The 11,181-nt window shown below is 36.4% G+C and overlaps 1 protein-coding gene across 2 annotated transcripts in view; it reads left to right on the top strand.

Moving 5' to 3' along the window:
- Positions 1-10,040, top strand: part of TBX3 (T-box transcription factor 3) — a 14,706-nt gene extending 4,666 nt beyond the window's left edge. Inside the window, exons 3-8 of one of the 2 annotated variants that reach the window (XM_040351913.1) lie at positions 161-211; positions 337-483; positions 1,913-1,989; positions 5,301-5,458; positions 7,029-7,666; positions 9,026-10,040. In XM_040351913.1, coding sequence (XP_040207847.1) covers positions 161-211; positions 337-483; positions 1,913-1,989; positions 5,301-5,458; positions 7,029-7,666; positions 9,026-9,451 — 1,497 coding nt within the window. In that variant the 3' untranslated portion in view covers positions 9,452-10,040. The remainder of the gene's footprint in view (positions 1-160; positions 212-336; positions 484-1,912; positions 1,990-5,300; positions 5,459-7,028; positions 7,667-9,025) is intronic. The other variant, XM_040351914.1, reaches the window with a different exon arrangement.
- The last annotated feature ends 1,141 nt before the right edge of the window (positions 10,041-11,181 follow it).

Raw genomic sequence — 11,181 nt, 5'->3', positions numbered from 1 at the left:
AAGATTGTGTTAGCTTGTGTTAAAGGCATTAATTAGAGATATGTTTTGCTACAATGAGTCATGCATCAATCAGTTTTATTTAGCTGTTTAGATATATTGTTGTATGTATTACTATGTTACAAAATGCAGGCCACGTTTGTAAGTATTTTATTTCTTTTAGTTACAGTATTTTGGCCAGAAAGCTTTTTACTCTGCTGAAAATAATAATCTAGTAAGTTTGTTTGTTTTTTTTGTTTGTTTTGATTTTAATAATGTAATTTTGCAGTGAAAATACACCTAATTATTATAAACTGTTTGTGTGTTAAGTGATTTTTTTTTTTTTTTTGGACTTTGCAGACTATTTTAAACTCTATGCACAAATACCAACCCCGGTTCCACGTAGTGCGGGCGAATGACATTTTGAAACTCCCCTACAGCACATTCAGAACCTATGTGTTCCCTGAGACTGAATTCATTGCAGTGACTGCATACCAGAATGATAAGGTAAGAAGCTTATAGGGATTTATTCAACGTGGTTTGGCGTTTTTCCACAAAGATTTTATTATGCATTGATACTCCCGAGTCAAGAAGGTAGACCCCCCCTCCCCCCCAATCCCACCTCCACCCTTGACTATCTTATCTGACATAGGGCACATCATTAAATGTATGGTGGACTTAGAAAATCAGTGTTTGAGCTTGTTGTGCTCTTTAAAGAGTGGACTTTCCACTTTTGTCAATACTTATGTCTGAGAAAGATCAAAGTAGCAATGCATGTGTTGCTTGTAAATATTTAACAATATGGATACTGTGAGAGAGGCTATATAGTCTTTGCTAGGCAGATCTGTCCCTGACATGAGTGACATTCAATGAGACATCCCAGCACTACCTTTATTGGTATGGCATGTACTGCTTCCATTTCAGAATTGTCACCAGTCTTTAAGGTCTAGTCCCCCAAATATGTTAGCCCATCCAAAAAGAAAACAAATTGCAAATTCTGAACTAGTGCTCCCAATTTGATTAGAAACTATTTATATTATAATACAGATATTGGGACTGATTTACTAAATTCCCAGTCTGTGCTGGCCTGGAAAGCCCACTCAAAGTTCCAGATTGCACTATTTATTTATTTCCTTAAACTCATTTAAAGAACATTGATCAGCCAACCTTTTTCTTATTCTTATATTTTTTTTATATATATATTTTTTTCTTTTAATGAATTTGCATTCAGCTGTAAAATGTACATCAGTCATTTCAGAAGAAATCATAGGAAGCATGTTTTTGCATATAGACGTGTTTAATTTTTTTTTCTGAAATGTACATTACATTATTGTCTTCTGACCTAAAGCCCTGTGGAATACGGTGGTTTTAGTTGACGTTAAATAAAACTCCATTATGTAGTGACTTTGGCTTGGCTCTACTAAGGTGAGACAGGGGGAGAGGAGGGAAAGGGGTGAGGGAGTTGGGAAGGGAGGGGGGATAACTAGAAACAAATGCTCCCAGCACAACCACAGTCCCCGTCCTCTTTATAATTTAAAAAACATTTGCCCTATGGAAGTAGAAGTTCCTAATGAAGCAAAGCCCCAGCACCCTACAGAGCACTCCAATTCTCCAGCTACTATAGATTTGCCTTTCATTCTATGGCAAAGCGTACATACAGTACTTAATTAACCCTGCCCGTACTGAAATATTAAGAAGGCTAACCTATGAAAATTGTAACACTACAGTAATAATGCTATATTTTTCTGCGGTGGGTCATTTACTAACTTTACTTACTTTTTGTCTGACTTCAGATAACCCGGTCAGTGTGTCATTATTTTATTTTCCACTGAAATCTGTCTGTGATCAGCTGCTAGGGGTGCAAACGACTCCTTTAGTAAATCAGTCCTTTTATGCCCGCTGTGTCTTCATCAGTGTCTCCACTTTTTGTCCCCAGATCACCCAATTAAAAATCGATCACAATCCTTTTGCCAAAGGCTTCCGCGACACAGGCAATGGAAGGAGGGAGAAAAGGTAAGTCTATGACAGCCAGTGATTGTTTATTTGGTGTGGTTTTTTTTTTGGGGGGGGGTAATATTAACCAGCCTAAACCCCCAGTCCTTAGTTAGTTCATGCCAACTCCTTAATAATAGTGCATGGTGCTTATTTAGACTGGGCTGGTGTAATAATTGTAGATTTATCTCATTCTGCATACCTGCAATTCATTTTTTTCTAAAGTTGTTCATATATATTGACAACTATGTAACTACCAACTATATATATATATATATATATATATATATATATATATATATATATATATATATATATATATATATATATATATATATATATATATATATATATATATATATATAGTGATGCAGTAGGGAGGGTGGGTTTGCTCATCCCAGATTGCCAAGCAGGGTTTCAGGGGTCTAAGCAAATGATTAATCAGCATGCAAGCATAGTGGGACTTGAATAGCACAAATGAATATATATATGCTAAATACACCAGTCCATCCACTTCATGATATATATCACATACTAAATAAATTTTGTATATATATATTTAACTGTATACTATATATATAACACATACTACATAAATGTTGTCTTCATAGCACATTTCATATATGTATAATGCATAATATTTTGTACACACACACACACATATATATATATATAATGCATACTATTGTAATATATATATATATATATATATATATATATATATATATATATATATATATATATATATATTATATCACATATTGAATAATATTTTACAATATTAAACAGTTGCAGGTATTCGTGTCATTTATAGAACACACACCAAAGTAAAAAAAAAAGAATAATAATAATAACTATATATATATATATATATATATATATATATATATATATATATATATATATATATATATATATATATATATATATATATATTAGTATAGTTTTGAAAAGTGACTGTTTATTCTTTCTTGTTGCTGTTATGATTAGTAGTAGTGGATACTTGATTTCTTGGCATATAATAGACGGTAGTATAGCTGGGTTGAATCCGGTGACATGTTGCTCTTTTATGTTGGTGCAGTAGTCCCATTGTATGTGGTTGTTTGGGCAGGCTACATTGTTCTGTGAGCAAGTTACCCATTGGATGGGACGTTACATTGTGTCCTCAGCACTGTGTACCAGGATTAACCTCTTACTGCAAGCCACAGTCAGATTTAGATGAAGTTGGGCTGCAGCATGGAATATTTTAAGATCGATGTTTACTTTTATGGTTGTTAATTTTATTCAAACCTCATGAAAGTTTCGAGGAAATTTTCATTTCTATTAAATGACTATGAAAAAAAAAAAATACAGTTTTGAAAATCTGTTCACAAAACCAAAGGCAGTTAAAATAAACACGAAGGGGGAGCGCTGCGTATTTTGGCTGTCCCATCATATGAAAGTAAATGTTATTTCGGATCCAGATAAAAAGCTGAGCCAACAGACATCATACACTGGGGGAACTCTCCACTATGTTTAATGGCAACGTTTTCCTCTTACCTCCAGAGAATATTGCAAGGTTCTATTTATACAGAAGATGGAAATGCTTGTAAAATGAAGGCTACCTGAGAAATATGCGGACCTGTCACTGCTGCCATTGCTGGCTTTATAGGAATAGTGCCTAGGAGTGGGCTGCCCTGGGGCTGACCACCTATGTGTGCCCAAGAATTTCTTACACCTCGGATAGAAAGGGCAGGATGACACTGTGCTGTCACATAGCTCAGCCATCTCACCCCAGCGCCTAATAGAAGCCATTTCACGGCTTGCTTTTCTAACCACACTGCCAGATGACTTTTGTCTCTCTTTGTAACATTTCTCAGATAGGCGCCTGGGTCTATGCACAGACACACCGTAGGTACATACAGAGCTGAAAAAATAAGTACATACCGACATACATTGGGGAGAACAAGACACCTACAGGGATGGAAGGAGAGAGAGAGAATATGATAGAAAGAGAGAGGAGTTGGAGACTTTATATATATATATATATATATACACACACACACACATAAATATACAGAGAGAGAGAGAGAGAGAGAATGAGAGAGAAGTATAGAAAGAGAGAGGGGGGGGGGATTGAGGCACTGTAGAGACAAAGAGGATTTTTTTTGAGAGAGAAAGTGAGATAATGAGAGAAAGAGTTGGATAAAAGAGGATAGAGAGAAAAAGAGAGAGAGAGAGAGAGAGGAATTGGAGAGACAAAGAGGAAAGATATATATATATGTATATATATATATATATATGTTCCTAGATTTGCATTTGAGTCTTGAATGGACACATGCTTAGAAGTATAGACAGACAGACATATGAATAGATAAGTCAAATGGAGAGACAGAGATTTACCTAAACAGGTACACAAATGAATGGATAGAGTTACCAAGAAACATAAAGTTTAGATACAAAAAGATTTGGGGAACTAAAACCTAAATAAAAATAAAGATCAATAGGCAAACCATATATAGTTTTTTAAAATTCTAAACATTATATATATATATATATATATATATATATATATATATATATATATATATATATATATATATATATATATATATATATATATATATATATAATGTTTAGAATTTTAAAAAACTATATATATATATATATATTATTATTTTATATATAATATTACATTTTATTTATATATATAATATTATATTTAATATTATATTATATATAATATTATATATATATATATATATATATATATATATATATATATATATATATATATATATATATTATGATTATTATTTTATATTTATTTAGTGGCTACTTTCAGTGTGATCTGATTAATTTTGTCTGTTTGGTTGGTTCCCATTTCTTGATAAATATGGGGTGATCTGTTTAGGTTTTTGACAAACCGAGAATTAATTCAATTATATGATTGCACAGTTTAAACTATATATAAAGTTAGAGTTGCTGGACTAGACATATGTACACATAAGCAATCTGGAATAGCGACTCCAACCTTATGCTAAAGAAAGTCAAGATATATATATATATATATATATATATATATATATATATATATATATATATATATATATATATATATATATATATATTTTAATAGTCATCTCTTTTTAGTAGATAGCTGATGATTAGACTAGGGTAGGTGTGGAGGTGTAGTGTGATGTTTATGGCCTTTACTCTGCAAAGGGCCGGAGGTTGCCAGGTCTCCAGTGGCGAGGACATTAAACCAGAGGTCAAATACTTCTGTCTCCTGGCTGTTTATATTCTGTGCGGGGAATTATACACATTAAAATGTGCGATTTGCTTTTCTCAAGGAAACAACTGACCCTTCAGTCCATGCGAGCCTTTGATGAGCAGCAGAAGAAAGATAATGGCAGCTCAGACGAGTCCTCCAGTGAACAGACTGCGTTTAAATGCTTTGCCCAGACCTCCTCTCCAACCGCATCTGCAGTGGGCACTTCAAACCTTAAAGGTACATTCCTAATCTCCCATTAACCCCATCACTCAGAGCTCCCTCTTCATAGGAACGTACCGATCGCTAATCCCACTTCTTGTGCTTGGAATGGGGCTCGCTGGGTTAACAGGAAGAAGTCGGGACAAGCTGGCGGCTCAGTCCTATTAACCCTTTCAGCCCAGCAAAACAGATTTTTTTTTTATTTTTTGCTAATCTCCTATACTTAAATATGTGGTCTTTGGGTTGCTGAAGCTATTTCCCTAAAGAAAACTGTTTTATTAAATGATGATATAGCACTTTATGGTTCCATGTTCTCTTTGCGTTCACATAGAGCATTTTTTTGTACAAAGTTTAGACGAGTTTAGGAGAGTTTTACGTTTTTTCTGCCAAGCCACACAGAATGAGATTTTTTTTTTTCCTGTCTCATCTCAAAATATGCCTGTAATCGTCCTAATGTGTATGGAGCCATAGGATAACATTGAGCTGCTTCTACAGGCAGAACACGATTTTTACACCAGTGTGCATGGAGCCTTACACCAGTGTGCATGGTGTACCAGTGTGCATGGAGCCTTACACCAGTGTGCATGGTGTACCAGTGTGCATGGAGCCTTACACCAGTGTGCATGGAGCCCTTACACCAGTGTGCAATGGAGCCTTACACCAGTGTGCATGGAGCCTTACACCAGTGTGCATGGAGCCCTTACACCAGTGTGCATGGAGCCTATAACTGCCATGAACGCTAATAACGCAATCAATCATTAGCAAGCAAAGACATACAAGCTGATTTACTAAACCAGTTGAAAATCTTTGCAAAAAATATAAATAAAAAATTGTGTGACTCTTCAATAATCCAATTGTGTAAAAAAGTAAATTCATGTTTACAAAGTTGTATCTGCACATGACTGGATATTTGAAGTGAATAGCCATTGTGTTATAATTCTAAGCTCCTTTAGTAAATCAGCCAAATATTCCCTAGTACAAAAAAATCCATATTATGGGGGATGATTTACTAAAACTGGAGAGTGCAAAATCTGGTGCAGCTCTGCATTGAAACCAATCAGCTTCCTGTCTTTTTTTTTTTGTCAAAGCTTGAAGTTAGAAGCTGATTGATTACTATGCAGAGTTGCACCAGATTTGGCACTTTCTGATTTTAATAAATCAATCCCTACTTGTTTATAAATAGAATTATCGTTCAAGTTTAGGCAATATCGTGATGACCTTTACCTTGTGTACTCCACTATGTATATAGTAAACGCCGATTGTAGAGCGATATAATTGACAAGTAACCTATAATTAGACTCATGATGGCTTTAAGGAAATTTACTGTTTTTTTTTTTTCATTGCATTTTGGGTATCTAAAGGAAACCGTTTTCTTTGACAATCATCTGATTTATGTTCACTTTACAAAGTGAACTTAGTTTAGTGAATAAGGCAAACTGGTTTCATTTTAAACACCCAATAAGTGAAAGGGGGATGCCAAGTGTAGGGGCATAGTCTGCACTGGACTGGACCCCACTTCACTCCAATGACTGCTATGGTAAGATAGTAATTGTAACTGGTTACTGATGATCTGATGTCTATGTTGTAGGCCTGTGTGACAGTGAAGGGGACAGTGAGGATGACAGTAAGGAAGAAGCTGGCCTAGACACCGGGGACTCGCCCAAAATCTCCACCACCACCTCCACCACCACCTCCAGCACAGAGCACCGAAAGGAGATGAGGAGTCCCTCTAAGCTGTCCCTATACTCCTCAACCAGGACTGAGAAGAACTCCCCAGATTCCAGGCACAGCCCGGCACAGATCTCCTCCAGTGGCAGGGTCCTGAGTGTGGAGGATCTGAAAAGTCCCACCAGGGAGTCACAAAAACTGGATGAGCCCAAACACTCAAAGGAGCATTTCCCACCCTTGACTGTGCAGACAGACAGCAGCCCTCATCACCTGAGCCAAGCCCATCTACAGAACCTTGGATTCCCTCCTGGCTTAAGTGGACAGCAGTTCTTTAACCCCCTGGGTGCTTCTCACCCTCTACTTTTTCACCCCAGCCAGTTTGCCATGGGAGGGGCATTTTCCAGCATGGCCACTGGCATGAACCCATTGTTAGCATCCGTTTCAGGAGCTACAGCAGGAGTGAACAGCATAGAGACAGTGATGGCATCTTCATCTCAAGGGCTACCGGGAGCCTCAGCTTTACCTTTCCACCTCCAACAGCACGTCCTTGCCTCTCAGGTAATTCAATCATTATTAAAATCACCAGCTTGTATGGCAACTTCATGAATGAGCAGCACATTTCACAGAAGGCCCACATTTCCCATCACAGACACCAGTTGGCAATGTTTGTTTCACAATTTAGTATCCCCTAAAAGATTTGCTTGATTGCATAAGTATAATTAATAAATAAACACAAAAATAATAATAAAAACCTTAGCTACAATGAAAGGTTCACCTACCTGTAAAGTGTACCCAGAGCAGGAAAATCTCAACACTCTTTTAAATAGACTACCAGCACTTGTGTCTCCTCTGTTCACTATCCCTACAGGACATAAAGTGTTATTAAACCCCAAAATAAAAATGTAATATATTGCAGGTTATTATTATAGGTAGTGACTGAATTATTTTCCTTTTTTTTTTTTTTTTCTTAGCCTTCTCATTCTTTATTTTTGCCTGGCCAGTCTTTCTTTCCAACCTTCTTTAACAGACCAAGCTGTCCAGCAAGTGGCAGTTAGTAGTTTGAGACAAACCATTTACCACAGATTTACATTGGTTAGCTTTTTTTTCATGTATTGTAAACCCTTTATCACAAAAGGAAAAATATGTTGCTACAACTCTTAAAAAGTTAATTGATTTTTCAGTCAAGCCCATCTTTTCTGCTAGTACATGAAACACTGCTCTCTTCCCAGACTTCAAAGCTAGGAGTTGAGTTACTAAAACTGGATAGTGCAAAATATGGTGCAACTCTGCATGGTAGCCAGTCAGATTCTACCTTTAGCTTGTTCAATTAATTTTTGGCAAAAAATGTTTTATAATCCTGGAAGCTAAATGGTTTCTATGCAGAGCTGCGCCAGATTTTGCACTCTCCAGTTTTAGTAAATCAACCCCAAAATGCGTGTTACTGGACAGATCACCGGGTAAAAAAAAAAAAAAAAAAGTCTAAAAATCAAATAAATGCAGCCACCACATTTAGGAATTGATCAATTGCAACACATAAAACTTTGGGTTTTTGGTTTATTACAGCTTTAATTAGCCTTTCCCGACAATAGACCCAGGCTTGTACCTGTGTATACCCCAGCGATTCTCTTTCATCTGCGTACCTTTCACAGAGCCATGATCTCTCGGTTTAATTCCTGTTGTATGTGTCATGAATTATGTACACTTTGACCTCCATTCATTGCCAGACACCGATTTGTACGCTGCCTGCCACAAAAAAGGCCAGACTATGTCTATGCATTCACTAGAGTATTTCTCTGGGTAGACTCCATTATACATAACATTAATAATGTAATTTCATCTCGCAGTGGTTTTTTGATTGTCTGAGCATTGTAATAGCTGTGTCTGTTGATGACTGATGCACTCTTTTGTATTTTGCAGGGCCTGGCCATGTCCCCTTTTGGAGGTCTCTTCTCCTACCCTTACACATACATGGCTGCAGCTGCTGCAGCATCCTCTGCTGTCCACAGGCACCCCTTTTTGAATGCTGTGCGCCCCAGGTTGAGGTATAACCCCTACTCCTTCCCCATGCCTATCCCTGAGAGCAGCAGCCTCCTTACCACTGCCCTCCACTCACTCTCCAATGGCACCATAGACGGAAAAGGCCCCAGCCTGGTACCTAGCCCCGCCTCTGCGGCTCTGGACTCTGAACTGACCAGCAGATCTTCAACCTTGTCCTCTGGATCTGTCTCGTTATCCCCTAAACTGTGTCCAGACAAGGAGGCCAGCAGCGAACTGCAAAATATTCAGCGCCTAGTCAGTGGACTGGACTCCAAGCAGGAGCGATCAAGAAGTGGCTCACCCTGACTCCCCGTGGCCTGGCTCTGTGTGGGTGGGGAGGGGGGACATTGACGATGAGCTTGTTGTCTCATTCCAAACTCGGTTTCTCATTGCACTTTGTATGATCCGTACCTCGACCATGCCCTAGTTACTATATGCACACATGTTCAGTCCACAGCTAGCCAACTGGAGCGAGAAGAAGGGGGTTGCTTGTAAGCTGCTAACCACATCATATCCAGGTATCCTCTACCACTATCCAGCCCCCGACTAGACAAGTGCTTACCTGCATGTTTAGTACAAATACCTCTATGGGGTGTCAGCAGAGAACATGTAGACATACAATCACTGCACACTAAAAACTTGAATATCGGTTTAAAGGTAATTTATACATATAGAGCCAGCTCTGGCTATTCATAATATTAATTGTTTGTTAGTGTACTTTAAAAGAAGAAAAGATGATGTCTTTGTTTTCATTTGTGCTATTCAAGTCCCACTATGCTTGCATGCTGATTAATCATTTGCTTAGACCCCTGAAACCCTGCTTGGCAATCTGGGATGAGCAAACCCACCCTCCCTACTGCATCACTATATATATATATATATATATATATATATATATATATATATATATATATATATTGTATCGTGTGTGTATATATATATATATATATATATATATATATATATATATACATGTGTATATAAAAAAAATATTAACAAAATAAGATATATACACTCACATATGTGTATGTATATATATATATATATATATATATATATATATATATATATATATATATATATATATATATATACTGTATGTATGTATGTATATATATAACTATGTATGTGAGTGGACACACACACATATATATGTCTACACACACACATATTTTATATATATATATATATATATATATATAAATATATATATACATACAGATATATATACACATATATATATATTGTATTGTGTGTATATATATATATATATATATATATATATGCTCATAAATGCAATAACGGGATGTAATGTTTCTCTAGGGAGGCAACTATAAAAAAAAAGTATTTATGTAATTATTTGGTATCTCCTGTACATAAAATAGGAATTCTGACTATTAAACTTTAATTTATTTATATTGTACATAGTTTTGTAAATAGGGCTCGAATTGTGTTTTATTTGGCGTGTGTTTAACCTATTGGGTGCCAAAGGGACAGCAAACAAAAAAAAAGAAAAAGAAAAAAAAAAACATGTGTGGCACAGAGAGAAAGTTCAGATCATTTCCATTTCGGTCACAGTATATGACCATGTGCATGGTTAGGGGTACCCCCCAAATCGTTCACATGTACACGTGTCCAGATGACAGCTCTGGTGTGTACACTGATTGGAAGACATGAAAGAGTTAAGACAAGCCGGCGGCTTCTTTACTGAACATTTCAGCCTGTTCTTAGTAACTCGGTGTGACCCTGCCATGTTTCCCTGCTGGTCTGTGTACAGCTTCTCCCTGAGCTCTGTGGCTAATAATATATGAAGGTATAAATACATACTTATATATGTACGATGTAATGAATGTTTCATAGGTATTGTTTCCCCTGTATTTTATTTTCAAAGTCTCAACAAGTTTCAATAAATCTTTTTTTTTATTGAATTGTACTAACTTGTTTGCTCTGTGTGTGTGTGTGTGTGTGTGTGTGTGTGTAAATAAATCTGTAGAAGAGAATCAGAAACTGAAATAGCTGGTTTAGCATTCTAAACT

The sequence above is a fragment of the Rana temporaria genome, chromosome 1, assembly GCF_905171775.1.
Source record: "Rana temporaria chromosome 1, aRanTem1.1, whole genome shotgun sequence".
Taxonomy (NCBI): Eukaryota; Metazoa; Chordata; class Amphibia; order Anura; family Ranidae; genus Rana; species Rana temporaria.
This window is presented reverse-complemented; position numbering and strand designations above follow the sequence as displayed.